A 20125-nucleotide genomic window follows, 5' to 3' on the forward strand; every position below is an offset into this window, starting at 1 on the left:
TAGTTATTCTTATTTGCATTTAGGCCCCATTTTCTTTAAGTGTATTCATTTTGCCCCCACTTTTTTTTAGTTTAGTTTATTTTCTTTAATTTAATTCAGCCTTGATTTTCTAGGGATTTACAAATGGCCTTGCATGAAATCTTCAAACTTTGACTTAGAGTAGCTAAATTGCTAAAATAAAAACTTGTATGTCGGTTTATATACGAAACCTGTTTGCTGGCAAAATTCAGTTGTCATCTTTGAAAAATCATATCTCCCTCATATGACATCGTTGTTTGCTGAATTTTGGAGCGTTGATAGGTCTTTCAGTCAGAAATCTAAAAAAATTGAGTTTGCATCCAATGGGCTTCTTTAGCTCAAGATATTCAAGTCAGAATGGTCGAAGGTCAACATTGGCAGATTGCGAGATTTGACTTTGAAGGCTGCAATTTCCATGCTCTTCCTTATTTTATTTTCTTGCCTTAGATGTACAAAAAGGTATGGATGTTAGATTTTTAATTCCACTAGAATCACTTTATTTCGACCTCTAGAGCTCATGCTCTGCACAAAACATCAACTGAAGGTCTAATTTGCCAATTACCTCCAATTTACTCATTTTTGCATCTTTCATCCAAAAGTGCCTTCAAAACATAAAATAAAGAATATCAAGGCATTTTATATATAAAACATAGGCAAAATAATAGTTAAATGTGGGTGAAATTATCGAATAATATGGTTGCATCACAAATTCATAAAATATGTTAATTAAAAAAAAAACTAAGAGAACGAAAGAAAAGAAGAGAAGACATACCTGAGCGTGGAGGAGAAGAGAAGGAATTGAGGAGAGAAGAGAAGAGAAGAGAAAAAACAAAAGGATGTTGGTGTTTTTTAAATAAGGGGAAGAAGAAGAAGAAGAAGAGGCGCGTCTGTTGTGAAATGAGATATTCTAGTCTTTTTGTTGAGGCATTTTACTGACGGTTTTACGAATGAAGAATTAAATATTAATATTTTTAATCATTTCGTCGATGATTCTTTTTGTAATATTTAATTCAATTTTTTTAAATTTAATCAGAAATTTTCAGAAACTGTCAAATATCATTGATGACTTTTCAATCCGTTGATGATTCTATTTGTAATATTTAATTTAAATTTTTAATTTTAAAAAAAATTAGAAACCTGCCAAATAACACCAACGACTTTTTAATCCGTCAATGATTTCATCTGTAAAGAACAATAATTAATAGTACAATTGAGTAATAAACAGTTCCAAAGCTCTTTGAAAATATCGATGGAATTAATTTGTCAATAATTCCTTTTGTAATTGATATGATGAACAATGTCAGAGAGAAGTAAACAGTTTACCAACATATTATGTTAGTGTTTTCATTTGTATATACCGATGAAATATTTATATATATTATCAATTATAATAAAAAATGAGGTAATAGTGCAAGGAAGGTAAAGGATATTCATATATATTATCCAAAATTGAAAAACATAAACATAAATAGTTATAGACTTTTTATATTTAAAACTGACTAGATGGGTTTTAATGAACTATTGGATATTCATAACTTGAATCTAAATACTATAATTTAGAATTATATATATATATATATATATATATATATATATATATATATATATATATATATATATATATATATATTTGAGGTTAGTTATTTATTCAGGTTGGACAAGTAGCCGACCTCAACCTGAATTTTTTAACTTTGGGCTTTACAAAACCGAACCCGATAAAATTGAAAACTTTTCTATCTATTAAAGTTGATTCGGGTTGGTGTCCTAGTAGAGAGTATCCTACCTTCTCAGACAACCAATAAATCATAGGCTTTATTAAATACAGAAATCTGGAGAGTGTGCCCTGCCCCGCAGTTTTTTATTTAATTAAGGAAAAAGAGGTAAGGTTGGCTGCGCTTTTCTTTTCTAACATCTCTCCCACTATTTTCACTGCTAATCATCATCACAACAAAGATACAGAGAAAGGAAATGGGAGAACCATCAGACCTACAACATCAGCAATCATTTTTCAAGAAACACTGGGAAGGGTTTACAGAATTTTGGGGAGATAGATTTTCGTTTGTTGAAAACTATGCAAGATTCCTCAGGCGTGATAAACCAATCCCTTCTTGGTCTGATTCTGATGTTCAAGAATTCATTGCTTCAGATCATATTCATGGCCCCACTGTATTATTCCCTTCCCTTTCTTTTTACTTCTTTCGTACTGCTGTAGATTTAGCTTAGATCAGATCATCATTTGGGTTTCCCTTCCTTTACTTGATTTCCTTTCTTTTCTTTTCTTGTCTAAATTTTAGATTTTTTTTCATCTGGGTTTTTCTTATCCTTGCATTTTATGCTTCATTTGAAGTAAAGATTTCATTTTTGCTGGATTTTACTGCTTATCTGCTGATGATGGATGTTGGGTTCATTTTGAAAATATTTTCTCTCATGTTTTTATTTTTTTATTATTGATTTTGGGTTCCTTTTATTTTGTTTGTTTACAGTTGTACGAGTCCTTATGATTTAAGAGTTGTGTGTTTTATTTGAGAATAACCATTTGGACATATCTTTAGCTCTGTTAGAATTTGACTCGAAATTTATCTTTTCATTGTGTTAGGTATTTTGTGAATCGTTCTTATTTATTCTTGATGGTGCTTAGTCACTTCGGTATAATTTCCTTATCGGCACTTAAATCACACTCTTCAATAATGTGTCTCTGTCTTCAGTTATTTCACAGTTAGATATGAAATTAGTAACGGTGAAATAATATTCTGTCAATTGTAAGCTGCTCAGGTGATCTGCCAAATGAAATCAACCTGTTTCCAAGAACAATTATGTTGAAGAGTCGTGTCGGAAGAGACAATTTCCTTTGTTGTGTTATTATGGTATAATTTCAGCTTTAAATTGTTTATGATGCCTGCTGGATATCAAAACACCTACCTCCAAAGATGATCGTATTGTTTGACCTTTGATATTTGGGCACATGTCATGGGAAAATTCCTAGACACAATCTTTTCCTTATGCTAACATAATATTGAGGAATATTTATTTTATCGAGTATGGTAAACATGCATCAAAGTGATGCGGCAGTAACAAGAGGTAGTCACCTAGCAACAGGTGGATGCAATTGATGACTTGTGGTTAATTCAATGTTATTAACATAAAAAAGGTGCCATATTATGTGTGCTATTACCACCATAGCGCCATATTTGTGTGCTATTACCATCTCAGTTTATGTGATGGTGAGTTTGTGTAAGTCTGCTTCTCAGGTTCAACCTGAAAGTGCTTACATTATTGGTCAGAACCATTTGTTAAAACATACCGCAAATTAACAGGCTTGATTTAGACTTACTATTGTTATTGTTGAGCACGCTGTCTGCAATATCTCTTCAGCCAATCAAGCGCCTTTAGGCTTCCGAGGAGCTTTCTTTTTCCCTCCTTAGGCATTAACAGAGTACCCACTCTAGTCATTGCATAAATGTTTAATGGGCCATTAATAGTAGTATTGTCAAATAATATAGTTAAAGGTGAATAAAGTCTTTAGGTTACCTGTAAGTTGATTAGATCACATCTATCACTGAACAAAACTTGAACCTCAAATGATATTATTAGTTAAGTATCCTGCAGCATCTGAAAATATTACAAATAGTTTGCTGGTCTTCCCAAGTTTCAAATTTAACTTCTTGCTAAAAAGAATACAGTTATTTTGTTATTCTTTTATAGAAGCTGAGCTTTTAAGACGGCAATTTGTACTTATTTGTGTCCAAAATGCCTCATAACAGAATTTATTTGTGTTGATTAATTACTAGGGTGAGAATAGAGTTATATGTGTTTGGAGTGTTTTCTTTTAACTCCCTGGTTTGTTCTCATTTTTTGATGGCTATCAGTCAATGGACATTTAACAATGTTTTTGTTGTTTCCTTCGAACCTCTTGGGCCCTTACACCTGACTTCAATATGTGCATGAATTAAGTATGCTCTGGCAATATTTGACTGCTTTTTTTATCACTTATCATATCATGGATTCCTTAAAATTCTTACATAAAATCTATGGCATCATTTCTGCTAACCATTCTTGTTGTATGCAATATGCATACCTAATCTTTACTGACTCAATTTATGAGAAGTTACTGCCAAATCTTGCCCCCGTGTTTGCATTATTTATGTATTGTTTCTTGGATGCCCATCAATTTCACTTTTACCCAGCATCTGATATAATTACTGCTGGGGATTTTGTTATCACTGTATTTTTTTCTTTTTGCGAAGTATTTGTTTGCAATCTCCTGACTGGGTTGAAAATGGCTGAAACTCTTCCTCTGATGAACCTTGTTGTACAAATCAAATTTATTGGATCAGGGTTTTACTGAGTTTTCATAAAATATAAAGTTTTCCTGCAGAAGAAGGCAGATACTAGGATAACTATCATTCCATGTTCTGATGGTTCCTGTTTTGTAGCATGTTTACTGCTTGATCTTTATTTATGGAAAAGCTTGAATAAAGTTGTCTTCTTTTTCAGCTGAGGACTGCTAGGGAAGCAGTAAACTTTGGACTTACAGGAAGTGTAATTGGAGCAGTATCAACAGCAGGTGTTGCCTGGAAATATTCAAGGAGCTTGCATGGTAGTCCACTGCCTCCTCACTCTATTTTTTATTGTAAATATAGTCTTGGAATTGAATGTGTCCAGTAACTTAAGGATGAAAGAGGATTTGAATTTTATTATTTCGATTGAGCCATATCACAATGATTTCTGTTTGCAGTTGAACATGTTAGTTTATCTTTTAGTGAAACCTGATTCCACTGTTGATTGCTTAGTAACTTGCAAGAGATTTCTACTTTTGGGGATTGTGTTTCAGGCAAATCCAGTATGCTTTAAATATGCATAAATATGATTTATAGGGACATAGAAATTATAGGACAGTGGAATCATATTCTCAGCCTTCTTGTCTTTTTTGTTCCTTTTTCTTTACATGTTAAGAGTTTTATTGGCATGACTGATAGTGGAAAAATCATTATTATATAAGAACTGGACCAGCTCCCCAGATATTTTTATGTGCTTGCAAATGAACTGAGTTGCTTTAGTTTCACGGTGAAAACAGGCCAATTATCATTAACAGAAGTTGCAGAAAGAAAAGGTGTTCTATCATGTTTTCTTAGTTATGAAAAATTGTTTAGCTTCTTACCCTAATCATATTTAACAGGTGCTGGGCTGTCCTTTCTAGCTGGAGGTGTTTTTGGGTGGACATTTGGACATGAAGTTGGAAACCACTGGCTACAACTCTACAGGTTGGATACCATGGCAGCACAGGTTAAGTTCATTGAGTGGTGGGAGAAAAAATGTGGAGAGTAGTCTTAAGTTGGACTGTTGGTTGAACGTGGAGCTTCACCGAAGAGTCGTTCACCTTTTCAACAATAATATAAATGCTCCATTGCAGAAAATGTAATGGCAATTTGCATAACTTGTGTTTTATGCTAGAATCTTGAAAATATCATGGATTTACTATCGTTGTTCCTTGCCTAGGATGCTAATTGATAAGAATGCAGTTTGTGTGCTGTTGATGATAATAATAAGTTTCCTTGCGCTTTTTTGACATGTGCATGTTCTCTGGCTGCAGAATTTGTTATTCAACTGAAATTCGTTTTACCTTGAATTACACTTCTGTTTAAACAATATCTACTGTGTTATGTAGTTTAATGCCCTTTTTTGCCCATCTGATTCAGTAAGGATCTGTCTTTAGTATGACATGGTTTGGGGTCATAATTGGATTCCTCATCTCTGCCAAGTTGCACTCAAGAAGTGGCAGCTCCACCTGTAATTTGACTTGGTCCAGTTGCATCACGCATGTAATTAATTAATAACTAAAATTACGTGAGGAGCAGCAGGTACTGTTGAAGCGAGTGTAACTGATCTAACAATGGGTATGGTTTGCTTCTCATTTATAGTAGTGAGATGTGCGTTAGCTCGTTACCAACCTCTTGAGATTCTGTTTATAGAACACTCGAAATGGGAGCGTGCATCGTTGTTACATAAAGTTTTTTTCTTTAAAGGGTTTCTCTTGTGCAGCTCAGCCTCAAGGCTCAAAAGTAAGGACCATTCAAAAGAAATGTTGCATAATTAATTTGAGATGCAGATGAAAGTAAGACGTTTCAGCAAAACTAGCATGCTGAGAAAAGACTCCATGGATTAAATAAATGATTCTCAATCACGCATGGCCAACTTTAGTTTCTTAACTGAAAACGCAAGGAATTTACCCAAAGTTTCTAGTCAATTGTAACTTGAATATTAGCACGCCTACACATGGATTAGAATTGTATTCAAGGTCATCCTCGTAAACTGATTTTCAAACATCTACTGGAATAGGTGTTCGAATGGAAGACGACCTTTTGCTCTAGTTCTTTATTCTAAATCACATCTGACTTGCCATTCCGTTTCCCTTTCGATAACATGACTATCGGGTAGCTTTGAAGATAGGGGGGGCAAAGCATCTCATCCACAGCATCCTATACCTGCAAAGAAGAGATTATGTGAGCATTAATAAAGCCGTAATTCTAACCAGAAAATCGGGCATTCCATTGTCAAATTAAAACGAAGGGGAAAAAACAAAAGGCAGCATTAGGAATAAAAATACCAGAAAGCAGGCTACGCTCATTTGACTTCACAATTCTCACTGGAAAATGGCAAATCACTTTGAAAGAACAGACAAGAGCACAGGTAATAAAAATACTAAGTGACAACAACCCAGAACCATGCCTTAGCAGGAAATTTAGAATTATATGCAGGTATAATGTTCATGCCTGCTACTCTATCTGGGTCATGGCATTTCTACTGGTTGCCGTTGGCTCAATTAACAAATCTTTGCACCATTTTCTTAAATTCATTGCATTTATCAACAAGAGAAACTTCCAATCGAAATACCCAGAGAGCTCATTCACCTTAAGCGCAATGATGCAGAGCTAAAGGTCCACCCATTTATGGTAGCAGGATTAAGAAATATAAATCAGCTAAAGTCTGAAGAAAACTAGAGAGCTCAAAGTTCAACCACGAAAAGAGCTCTATTTGCCAAACCAAACCACATTGGACCAGCTGCTCACAGGTGTACTCGTCCCCGAATGGGATTTTTAGAGATTCTTGAAGCCACAAGGCAAGAACCTCTCTCGAGCTGGATTATTATTAACATTTTCCTTCTTTTTGAATTGATGGGATGAAGTTGCGCTAATCAAATTATCACTCTTTCCTGCTAATTCACTGTTTATTCCCTGAAAATGCTCAGGCCAACCATCAAATCTTTGCACAGCTAACGTAAGTTGAACTAGACAGTCCTTTAAAAAGGACATCGAACTATTACACCACGGGTCCATCACCAAAGAGTGCAAGCTGCAATTACTGTTAGGATTAGGCCCTATAAACATACCAAGGATCACCTGTTTGTCCTACCAATCTTAGACACGGACCATCAACAGCTGAAAGATCTGGTATGCTGAATCACCCAAGTGTTATTTGCTTTGTGGAGTTACCCTTTCAAGATGATAAACAGGATGAACCTGTGTCTTGTAACCTACCACTTCTATTTAAGTCCAAAAAGGTTAAAAGAAAGGAAAGAGAAACTGCAACTTGACTATCTTCACCAAATGAATCATCTATTGTTTCTGAAACAATACAATAACTGTTTTGCTTAAGCAATATCCTGGTCTACCTTTTCTCCTAACTTTATAAAAATAGATACAAGCAGTGGATACTTCAACTACAGCTATAACAATAGTTGTGAGATGAAAATTAAGGCTCAAGGATGGTTTAATTTAAAAAGCAATTTGGCTTGAGAATCCACAAAAAAACACCTAGCTGCAACCTGCCTTCTGTTTTTGCTTGTCATCTTAATGCAAATCAGATAGGAATAGGTAAAAGTACAAATCCAAGAATATGCTTATTTTACTTGGAATTTTATAGGATATGTGGACTGCTAAGTGTTCATCCCCTGCAATAGAGTAACTTTAGTCTCAAACTGACTTGCCTCAGGAATTCACCAAAAACACCTGGTTGCACACCTGCCTACTGTATTTACTTGTGCCCAACTAATGCACATTTGGTTCAATGCTGAGTAGGAACAGGTAACGGTATGATATCACGTACCTTATTTACTTGGGGTTTTGAAGGTTACCTGGACTGCTAAATGCTTCTCCCATGAAATATGACAAATCTTCACAAATATTCAGACTGTTTTTTCCCATAAATTCCATAGTTCTAGAGATCTGTCTTGTTTCACAAATTATAGCCCAGATGGAAGGAAAATCAATGACATCTAGTATAGCAATTCACTACGATAATAGTGAATTATTGTAACAATGAAATGGAAACTGTCACCAAATGGCTGTACTGGTCTTCAAAAAACAAGCTGTTACTGCTGCTTGAACTTTTGGCAAATGATACTGAGCATGTGGAAGTAGAATACCTATGAACTATATTTGCATTGTTCAATACAATGTAAATTATAAGGACTAGGGATCAACCAATAAAACCAGAAAGAAGCATTTAACAAAATGCTTGGATAATTGGATAAAAGAAAAAACAGAAAGAAGAATCCACCAACGCATATTTGGAGAAAACAACTAAAAAAAAAAGCATCAGTTATATAAGAGTAACGGATGCATGCAACCAAATGCTATAAAAACAGAGTCTTTTTGAACTGGTTTGTGGATAATGTAACAGTGTACATGTTCAGTAGTTACAAGATTTTCACAAATTCATCACCAAATGCAGTAAGAAATGAAATCCAAATCAAAACATACCTTTTCTTTTAATGTTGATAATAAGATTGTGAAGTGGTACTTAAACTGAGCCAGAAATAGCAGCACGTGAAGCTTGCGTATTGGTATTGGGATCGGTCATTGCATGGCAGCCACCCCGGGGCGGAGCTAAGATTATTTTATTAGAGGTGGTCAAAAATAATATAACAAGATATAATATTTGTTTTAATTTATTATACATGATTTGTAAAAAAACCAGCATGATTTAGTTTTATTCAAATAACTTGCAAGAAAATCATTCTCTATCCGATTGCGAATGCTTGTTCTAACAATATTCATCACTGAGAAAGCTCGTTCAGTAGTTGCTGTCGAAACAGGAAGAGTCAAAATAAGCCGAATTAACCTATCAACTAGTGGATAAATATTTTTTTCTTTTTTTCAAAAAAAAAATCAATTCTTCTTATTTTGTTCAAGGTTCAACCTAAAATCAAAACATATATCGTGAGAAAAAATTGATAATTTTGATGGCTCTGCTAAAAACAAAGCATAAAAAAAAATTCAAGTATAATCAAAACAAACCAATAAAGTATATCTAATTAATTAGGAAAAAAAATCACTATCAAGAATTCAAAAAAAATTGTTAGAACTAGCAGATCTGAAAAAAAAAGAGCAAAAATAATAAAATTATATATAAAAAACCTTATAAATTCTTAATAAACATCTCAAAACAAAATAAAAATATATTTTAAATTTAAGTTATCGATACCCAATTACTTTGGTTTTTTTAATTAAAGATGAATTAATCATTATTTTATTTCAATTTTTATATAGAAAAATTTTGTTTGTGATTTTTATCGACCGGCTGCATTGCAAGCATTTATATTAGAGCTGTGGGGAGAGAAAAGGTAACAAAACACATTGATAATTTTATTTTATTTTTTCTTTCCGCATGTAGGTACCATAAAATAGGCAAAGTCAAAGAAATTCAAAAGTAAAACAAAGGATAATAAATATATTTACTGTAAGGACTCATCTCATTAAAAAAATATTACAGCTCCCCATTCCGCCCTGCAAGGACTCATCTCATTTATATTAGAGCTATATTTTTTTTTAATTATCAAATAAAAAAAATAAAATATCTTGCAAGGGCCCATGCCCTGCTTGCCACCCCTTCATTCTGCCCCCTGTAGCCACCAACCTCCGGTACTTGCTGATTGTTAGATTCTGCAACTGAACCGTCCTCCACATTATTTAATACAGAAGAGGTTCTCTCATCATCTCTGGTTTCTAGACGCTCCATCATGCGAGATACTGTCGCAATTCCAGCATTGACCTCTCTTCTAACTTCAGAACCTAGATCTGCCATTGTAGTATTGCCAGAAAAAAAATCTCTCTTTCCATCCATTAGTACACTTTGAAATTGACTCTTTATATCTGGAAAGGGAAGTGGGTGGCATATAAGCATGGATTCTGATGCAGGACAATAAATAATAAAATAAAAATAAAAAAAGAAGTTTTTTAAAAAGAAGCTAAGAAAAAAAAGTAAAAAAAGAAAAGAAAGGGGAATAGAGATATGCAAAGTCTGTAATATTTTCATTAATCATCAAAACTACTTAAAATTTAGAAAAGTAGGGTATTAATACTAAAACCCTAACTAGAACAAGCGATTGAGCTTATGACCCACTAAATAAAATACTCAACAATAATTAAATCAAATCCAACAAATAAAGTCAAATTAATAAACCTAAACCTCAACTAAAAGTTCATATAAATTAAAACAAAAAACATAAGTTAAAGCCTAATCTCTTAATTGTTTGGGCTATCCTCCATCGTCTATGATCATACGCGTGCATAAATAATATTTCGGGTTTGGTGTCCCCACCAATTCTCCGGGGGTTAGAAGAACTCGACCCTGTCGAGTATAGGTCAAGGCAACTCCGATAACGCTCTCAAAGATAAGGATCAAGCTATCGTGATGTCTCTCTGATAATCCAAGTATAGTTTGAATCTGGTCGTCGAGCCCATATACTGGGATTTGCTGAAGTTCACCATCCCTGGTAAAAACAATTTGTGCATTCAAAGTAGCATTAATATGTTTCTTTTGTGCCAAAGATATGGATAATGAGGTAGGGGTATCAAAAGAAGCATCAGGGATAGGTTGTATTTTATAAATACTGAGGTTTTTCATGTTAAAAGTAGAGCTAATATCAAAGTTTAATGGCAATTTAATGACATAATTATTTGATTTAATCATTTGCAACACTTTGAATGGTATAACACTACTTATTTGCAATTTATGATCGGTTTCCAAAGGACACCGTTCATGTCTAATATGTATCATAAAATAATCTCAAACATTAAGTGCATCATGATACTTAAGTAAATCAGCTCGAAATTTGTATTGTTCATTACTTGCTTGAATTTGTTTCATGATCTCATTATGCAAATTATGAACCCTACATGGTAACGACTCAGCTGACTTAGACATCCTATCCTGAGGAGATATAGGAAGGTGTTCTATAGGCTTCTCAGGTTTGTAACTATGAACACTAAATGATTGAGGGTGTGGAATGAGACAAACATTGTTTGAAACCTGTGTAGATATGGTATGGACATAATCAAGTAAACTAAGATTATCTTCATCTTCCTCATCACGTGCATGAGGTAAGCGGTCAAGAAGTTCAACATGTTGCTCTAAAATTATGATGTGCTGGACACCAAGACTGTGGGGTGAGGAATCAGGTAATTTAGAAGGACTAATATCATGATACTCTTCTAAGACCATACTTATCTCTATAGGCGATTCCATTGAAGAGTTCCCTAAAACTTCCTCTACCATTAAAGCAGACATATCAGACTCTTTCTTAATCTCATTCTCAAGCTCATGTGGACTCATTGTGTTAGGTCCTTCTTCTTGCACATCCTCGTCATCTAGGTCACTAAAATCCTCAAAATTAGGCTCATACACTTCAACAGTACAATATTCCTCTTTATCTATATTCTTATGTTTTTGGATGACTAAGGGTTTAGAGGTGCAATCTAAAGAAATATGACCAAAACCTAAACAATTAGTACACTTATCCTTTGAACTCACCTTAGACACTTCATTGACAACTCGTTTGCCTTTATCTTTCTTACAAAGTTGGGCGCTACTAGGATTAGGTCTGTGGGGTGGAGCACCTAACAAAGAATCACTACTTCTGAATTGGGACCTAGTAGGGATACTATAAGAGCCCTGACGATTCATCCACTGATTCTTCATGACCAACTTGTAATTTTGAACTAAAGTATAAGCTTGGTTAAGGGTAGATACACCTTGAAATACAACTTCTCTTCTAAGATCATCAGTTAAGCCTTTACAAAATCTACGCAAAGTCATGGCTTCATTCTCTCTTATGGCACATCTAATCATGTAATCGTTAAACTGCGTTATATACTCATTGGTAGACTTATTCCCTTGTTTTAGATTGTTCCATTGGTCTAAGAGTTTATTCCTATAAGACTGGGGTAGGTACTTCTCCTGAAATTTTTGTTTCATTTTGATCCAATCAGTTATAGGAGGTTTACCTCTCATCTCTAAACAATCCTCAACATCTCTCCAATAAATTTTGGCTTCATCAATGAGTTTCATCTTAGCAAATCTAACTTTTCTATTATCAAACAAGTTATGTTACTTAAAGAATCTATCCATATCACGAATCCACATATCGAATATCTAAGGGTTATGACGACCGTCAAAAGTGGGGGCTTCTATTTTGTTAGGACTCAAGACTCGCTCATCAAAGTCATTGTGTTTAGAGTAACCTAAATGATAGTCATATTGGTGGCGCTCAGAGTGAACTTGTCCATAATGATTATTCTTGTGATATTTATTGGTCTTTGAGTGCCTTATTTGAAAACTCTCTTGGGGCTCAATTCTTCTAAACATGTTGATCACCTAAGTTTGCAGTTCCCTTTAAATGGTCGTTGAGAGTATCACTAAAGGTTGAGTCTACAGGAAATGTAAACTTAAGCTTGACACTAGATGATCATGACACAAATGCATGCAACACTAACTTATAAATGGAATTGAGATCATAAATGGTTCTTGCATGTAAAATCACAATCCAGAAAAATTATAAGCACACAATGCTAGACCTTTTAAGTGTAAATGATTAATCAAATAATGGTCACTCAACAACTAGTTGCTAAATATCAAAGAAGAAAATGGTTAAGCAAGAGTGATTAGTACTTAAAAGTGCATTTTTATCAAGGTTCTATATCATCATTTTGCACTTGAAGTATCAATAACTCCTTAACTAAAGCATGTTTTATACTAACATATCTAATAATATAAGATACCTTTAATTTATGGTAAATGTTCATCTTAAATGCAGGCCTATCACATAAATGAAAGAATTGATTGATGAGTTGAAGTACTGAAATTGAAAGGACAGAAAGATGGCCAAACTTAGAAAAGAGATGTTGGTGCAGTCCAAACTGGAACACTGTTCGGTAATCGGGTCATATCTGGAGTTGTAGATCTCGGATTTAGGTCTGCCTTATATGGATGGAAAGCTAAGACATAGGCCTACAACTTTCATGAGGAGTCCAAGATTTACCAAGGCCTTTTTCAAGTCCAAATTGTAGCAACAATGAAGAAGTCTGAATCTGTCCTGCATCCCAGACACTGTTCAGTGTTCAGCCCATATCTCGAGTTCTAGAAGTCCAAATGATCTCAAATTTTTACCTTGGAAAGATGAGACAATTCCCTAGAACTTTCATGATTGAAGTCTGTTCAAATTATGACATTATCAATGACCTTTTTGGCAGACAAGAAGATAAGAATTGTCACCAAGTCAAGATGTGGCCACCCATTCATCAATTAGTCAACAAATCAATAGTTCCGAATTTTGGCCTATAAAAGGAGGCATTTGCCATGTATTTAGGCATCTTGGTGTTCAGATCAAGATCATGCTCTTGCTCTCTCTTTATATTTTATAATGCTTAAGTTTTGCTTATATTAATCTCTTGCTTGTGCTTTTCATTTCCTTTCCTTGTTTATTTATGTTTCTTTCTTTCATTATATTTAACTAAGTTAATTATGTCAAGGTGAAAAGGGTACACTAATGGTGTAAGAATAAGTATAATATAAACTTAACATGGACCTTAATGTTGGATACTAACATGCTTTATATTTGTTATCTTGTTCACTTTTAATACTTTGCTTGTTAAATGGTTAAACTAGATTTATGTTATATAACACTTGGTACGACAAATACTTTGCACTTTCATAGCTCATACTGTATGGTATAACCGACACCTGTGCTATGAAAGGAACTTGATTTGTTGTTAACATAAGTTATAATCATGAATACCTGACAACATTTACAAGTATTAGCTTTATTCGAATAAGATAACTAATGTAATCATGTTAACAATTTATAATCCGATTGGAACCTCCCTTGTGTGTGGTTTCCAGTTGAGTAATAAAAAGAGTTTATACTATACTTGTTTGAAATACCATTAGTGGATCCTCTAACCTTGACATTTGTTGTTATCATTGTTTAATCCTTACGTTAATCTTCCATCTCAAAGTTCTCATCAACTTCGTCTTCTTCATCTTTATTATTATCATTATTAATAGTATTATTGGTATTATTATTATTATTACTACTACTATTACTATTACTATTTTTATTACTACTACTACTTATTATTATTGTTGTTGTTGTTGTTGTTGTTGTTGTTGTTGTTATTGTTGTTGTATCATTGTTGTTATCTATAATTTATACAATTAACCTCCCTGTGGTTCGACCCCGGTCTTGTCGGGTTATTTATTACTTCGACACTCCTGCACTTGGGAGAAGACATCAATCTTTTGGTCGTGTCAAAGAGTGAACAGATAAAAATGCAAGGTGCGATATTTTTTTTTTCTAGGCACAAAAGTAATATTAACAACTTTGACTACCAAGTGCAATACCAAAAGTAAAATCAACAAATCGAAAAGTAGAGTAATTTACTGACTAGACTGCTTCGGAGTATATTGGAATTTGATGTTAATGATGTGGCGAAGACAATGACATGGCAGACATGGACATGGCAGCTGAGATGGCAGAAACTAACAACGTGGTAGCTGGTGTAGCAGCCCTTGACTGATGTGGCTTCACTGGTTGATGTGGAGCTGATGCGGCTTCACCGACTGATGTGGCGTTGATGTGGCAGCAATGGGCTTACATGGTTGGTGACGTGGCAGGGGTTGATTAATTTGCCTTGAAAGCCTGCAATGAATTCCATGTTGCTGTTACTTGCGGTCGTACTCATACAGCTCTATTGTGCAAGGATGCGACCTGATCAGCTGCTGATTGCCATTGGCTGTTGGGAAAGTGAACTGTGTTTGTGGCGGCTGGGATGGGTCTAGTGCGGTAGCTGATCTAGCTGAGGAGAATAATTATTCTGTTGCTGGAGGCGTGAAAGAATTGGCTTTTTAGGACTCTGCAAAGATGACTGAAATTGTGTTGTTCCCGTAGAACCCAAACTTGTGCAAGAGGATTACTTTGTTGTTTTGCTGCATTCCTTACAGTTCCTCTCTTGCTTTCTTGATAGCACCTTAGACTTGCATTTTTTTTATTTTAAAAAAAAACAAATCAACAAGAAATTTCACAAGCTCTAATAGATCGATTAATTGTGAGAACAATTAAAAATTCAAAGCTCTGATATCAAATTTGATGCGGGACAATAAATAATAAGAATTAAAGTAAGAAAAGAAAGAAGCTTTTAGAAAAGAAGCTGAGAAGAGAAAGCAAAGAAAGAGAAGAAAGGGGATTGGAGATATGCAAAGTCTGCAATATTTTCATTAATCATCAAAACTGCTTAACATTTAGAAAAGTAGGGTATTAATACTAAAACTCTAACTAGAACAAGCGATTGGGCTTATGGCCCATTAAATAAAATACCCAACAATAATTAAATCAAACCCAACAAATAAAGCCAAATTAATAAACCTCAACTAAAAGTTCATACAAATTAAAACAAAAAACATGAGTTAAAGCCTAATCTCTCAATTGTTTGGGCTATCCTCCATCGTCTATGATCATATGCGTGCATAAATAATATTTCGGGTTCGGTGTCCCCACTAGATTCGTCAACAGTACATGTTATAAAAAATGTCAAATGTTTCCAAGCAATTAATACCTCATTGACACTGCATTGAATTTAGATTTGATAGACTCTGAAAATGATTGAGGTTTCGAAGGCCCTGTTCTGTCTTGACTATTTGGAGAAGACTGTTTAGGAGACCTTCATACAACAAAATTTCAATTGGACAGCCAGAAATCAGTTAAGAATGTTCATCTATAATTATGAAAGTAACCTGAAGTTAAAAAAAAAAACAGAGTGACAATTGAACGGTTGCTGCACCAATTTTCCATGGAATTTCCATGTTGATTGGGAACACTAAATCCAGAAGCTGAAGCAGAAGATGATCAACCAGGGCCTCAGAAGATAGCGGTGTGATTGGTTGTGGAGAAGATTCAAGTGTTGGGCAAGATGGTGTTGCTCACTCCTGTGATTGTAGAAACAGGTTCACCTTCTCTCTGAGTTGGAGAGGAAGAAATTGAACCAGCAGCAGATCCATTAGGTAGACTTGAGAATACTAAGAATTGCAGACAACCTTGAGCAGGCAACCTTGAGCAGGCAACCTGTTCCGCTGCCCTTCCCTTCTAGCAAAATGACGCTGCCCCATTGCAGCAGCGGCAGCTAAGTGCTGGATCATACGCTCTTCAAGTTCAGCATCATTTGCACCCACTGGAAACTGCATTTGACACACCATTGAATTTGATCATAATTAAGCTTGTGTCTGGTTTGTTGACAAGAAAAGCTTGCAACTAGCAGAGGTAAGTTGCAGACATGCTATAATTCGAAGTCTCCAAGGTTTGGATGATGAAATATGGTGGCATTTCTTGACAGTTTAAACCTAAAACTCCTCTCCCGTTCTACAGCCTCAAGTAATTCTTGACTGCCAAAGTCAGAAAAATAAGTAATTATTTTCAAACTATTGGCAAGGGAAAAAAATAAAAACAGAAAAATACAAAGGCAGCAAAAACAATTGAACCTTGTGGGATCCTTCAAACTGATGGTTTGCCAACACATAGGGCACTGGGAACTCCTTTGACACTGGAAGTTTAAAGTCAAATTAGCACTCAAGACAAATATAATCATTTATCCATAGAAAACAAAATCAATTCTCTATTTTATTCCAAAAGGCATCCAAGAAGCATCTAGATCAAAGCAGATGAAAGAAATCATAACAAGCTTCGAGCATTGAAGAGCTCTTGCAAACAGTAATTCTAATGAAGTTCTCCTGGTTTTGAGGTGGGGGGAGGAGAAAGAAAAAGGAACAATTATATTTTACCTAAAGCAGAATCTATTTAGAAAAAGAATAGGTTTTCTACCTAAGCTTTATATTTTCTTTTTTCTGGCAAGTTTCATGTGTTATGTGTAAGATTTGGATATAGATTTACTTATACACATGTAGATAAGAGGTATCCAAGATTGTCTCTCACAGCCTTGTTCATTGTTAGGCTCCCAATCAAAGTTAGGCTACTTGGCCAATAACTAGGTAAGTTCGCTGTCAGCACAAGACCATCCAATCTACAACACTAACAACTACTAAAGCAACAATTTAAGTAAATAACTGAAACTCTCAAAATTTGGAGATAAATGAAAATACCATTCGAGAATGCACTGGAGATGGAACTCATGCTTGCAACTGGTCACCTGTGAAAGAAAAGGTAGAACTGCTTTAAGAAAAGCTTGACAACATTGTGTGGACTTTGTGGGACAAAGTGAGATAAGATTCTCCGGTTATGTACATCATATATGCTATGTGATTTTTTTAGATATTGTTTTCTCTCATTTGTTTGAACATTTTTGTAGACCCTTGTCAGCGTTTTTGTGTCAATTATTTACCTAGCTAGATTTCAAATAATTAAAAAAAATCCACATCAACCTCTTAGCAAAGCTTTCAAATGTTTATTAAGATAGGGTTCAAATTGGCCATTATTAAAACAAAGTTCAAATTGACAGAGAAAGATAAACAAAGGACCCAAATAAACAATCAAATGAATAAATCATTAATATCAACTATACATGCAGTTGAAGGATCACTCTCACGGAAGTTTTCAAGGCATATGCTGCAAGCATCATCACAAGCTTCCTGGACTCCCCCTTCCATGAAAGCAGCAGCAGATGTCAAATGTGTCTCAGCCTTCTTGGTCTCTTCCATTCCCTGGAAACACAAATAATTATTCTAAATGCAAAAACAAAAAAATTACCCAATCCTAAAACATCCCATCTCACTTGAATCTAGGAAATTCAACTGGTTACGAACATTAAACCTTGAATGATCACAGTACTCCAACAATCATCTTGGTTCAAGCCATGATAGAAAGGAAAAAAAAAAACAATAGAAATCGAATCAGTTATCAAATCAAACAATTAAGGAAACAACGCAACAATCAACAAATATCCAAATTGATGGATACTTATAGTACCAAACCATATATACATAAAAAATAAAAAACCTTAAGCCCAACAAACGAGTTACACATGCTACCTGTTACATGCACAACTTAAGCCAAGGAAAGGCGGGTAGATTTCAATTGTTAAAAAGTCGTTATAGTCGTTATAATCATTGTTAAACGCTCCGTTTCATTTAATTGGCACTATTCTAAATTACTGACTTCAAGCACACGACTTGTGTGTGCTCTCATGCCAGAATAAAGGGAATCAGTTATAACCAGTAATCTAGAAGGAATGCTGTGTATATATATGACACAGCTGTAACAGAGAAGGGTATTGAAAAACATAATGAATGCATGATGAATGAAAGTTGTCATTGCCCATATTATTCTCACTATTATCTACCTCACCCTCTTTACGTAACAGACTTGCCAAAAGACTGGATTCTATTCCAGTAGGTTCCCTAGAAATAACGCTTGTATTAATTGGTATCAGAGTTTGCGAACCTTGGACACCAGCCATGCCTCCAGACACCAGAACACAGGATCTAAGGCGCTTGGAGGAGACGCTTGAGTCTGCCAACAAGGAGCATGCAAGCCAAATATGAGCAAGTAACCAAGTTATTGGAAGTGTATGGCCAGAAAATGGAGAGCCATGAGGTTAAGTTTGGGGAGATCAAAGACTTGATCAGCGGCTTGACATTCCAGTAAAGCTCTTTTCTGCAGAAGCTGAGCTTGGGAAGAGGTGAACCATTTGCTAACCGTGAGCAGCCAGGTTGTTCCAATGGAGCCACCAGGAACAATTGGACCAGAGAAGCAGATCAATATCCTCAACAGGTATACAAACCTAGACATGATTTTCCTAGTTTCAATGGAGACAATGTCTATCAGTGGCTATTCAGGTGTAACCAGTACTTTGAAATCACAGAAATGAATGATTCTGAAAAACTCAAACAAGCATCCTATTACATGGATGACAGAGCCTTGTATTGGCATCAGAATTTTGTTAGGCACCATCCTGAGGTCCTGTGGAGTGAGTACATTGAGGCATTATACTGTCGTTTTGGAGGCTAAAAAGACCCTCTAGAGGAACTAAAAGATCTTAAGCAAAAGGCTGATTTAGAAACTTATATACAGGAATTTGATATTCTGTGGAATAAGGCAGAGATGACAAAGAGACAGGTGTTGGTTTTTTTTCTTGGGGGGTTAGAAGTTGAGATTAAGAACATGGTCAAAATGTTTGAACCCAAGACCTTATATCAAGCTTACAACTAGCTAGGCTACAAGAGAACACCATCAGCCACAGACAACCTCATCCTTCTTATTCAAAGAACACATACCACACTACTGGTGTTAATCCACTGAAGCCTTTCACTGCCCAAAACAACACTAAAACCACTCTCTACCACACTAACAACACTGAAAAATCGATCCCCTACCACCAGAAATCTCCAAACACACCTTACCAACCTACAAAGACCTTGAGAAATAAAGAGCTGGATGAGAGGAGGGCGAAGGGATTGTGTTTTTGGTGTGATGAGAAATTCATACCCGGCCATCGATGCAGAAATAAAAAGGTGTATTCTCTATGTATTTTGGACGATGAGGATGTTGCAGAAAAAGAGATCCAAGAAGGCAGTGAGATTGATCCTGACACCTTCACACCCCAAATATCCATCAATGCCTTAGAGGGCACTTCAGGTTTTCAGACCCTAAGGGTGACTGGTAAGGTTGACAAGTCTCCACTCTTTATCATGATCGACTCTGGAAGCACACACAATTTTATCAACACTCAGGTGGCAAAGAGATTGAGCTGCACTCTCACTTCAATTCGGCCATTAGCAGTAGAAGCAGCAAATGGTGGCCAGATGACTTGCACCCATGTGTGCA

At 35.1% G+C, this 20125-nt stretch overlaps 1 protein-coding gene and 1 pseudogene across 1 annotated transcript; one reads left to right on the plus strand and one right to left on the minus strand.

Annotated features, from left to right (window-relative positions):
• The first annotated feature begins 1708 nt into the window (after window positions 1-1708).
• On the plus strand, window positions 1709-5586 carry LOC7460089 (succinate dehydrogenase subunit 6, mitochondrial). Its single transcript, XM_002312810.4, has 3 exons — window positions 1709-2184; window positions 4513-4615; window positions 5195-5586. The coding sequence occupies exons 1-3, from the start codon at window positions 1987-1989 to the stop codon at window positions 5341-5343; spliced, it is 450 nt and encodes a 149-aa protein (XP_002312846.2). The 5' UTR covers window positions 1709-1986; the 3' UTR covers window positions 5344-5586.
• A 1205-nt stretch (window positions 5587-6791) lies between these two features.
• LOC127905762 (E3 ubiquitin-protein ligase RHF2A-like) lies at window positions 6792-18000 on the minus strand (annotated as a pseudogene).
• Window positions 18001-20125: the final 2125 nt, after the last annotated feature.

Source organism: Populus trichocarpa, chromosome 9 (genome assembly GCF_000002775.5).
Source record: "Populus trichocarpa isolate Nisqually-1 chromosome 9, P.trichocarpa_v4.1, whole genome shotgun sequence".
In the NCBI taxonomy this organism is placed as follows: Eukaryota; Viridiplantae; Streptophyta; class Magnoliopsida; order Malpighiales; family Salicaceae; genus Populus; species Populus trichocarpa.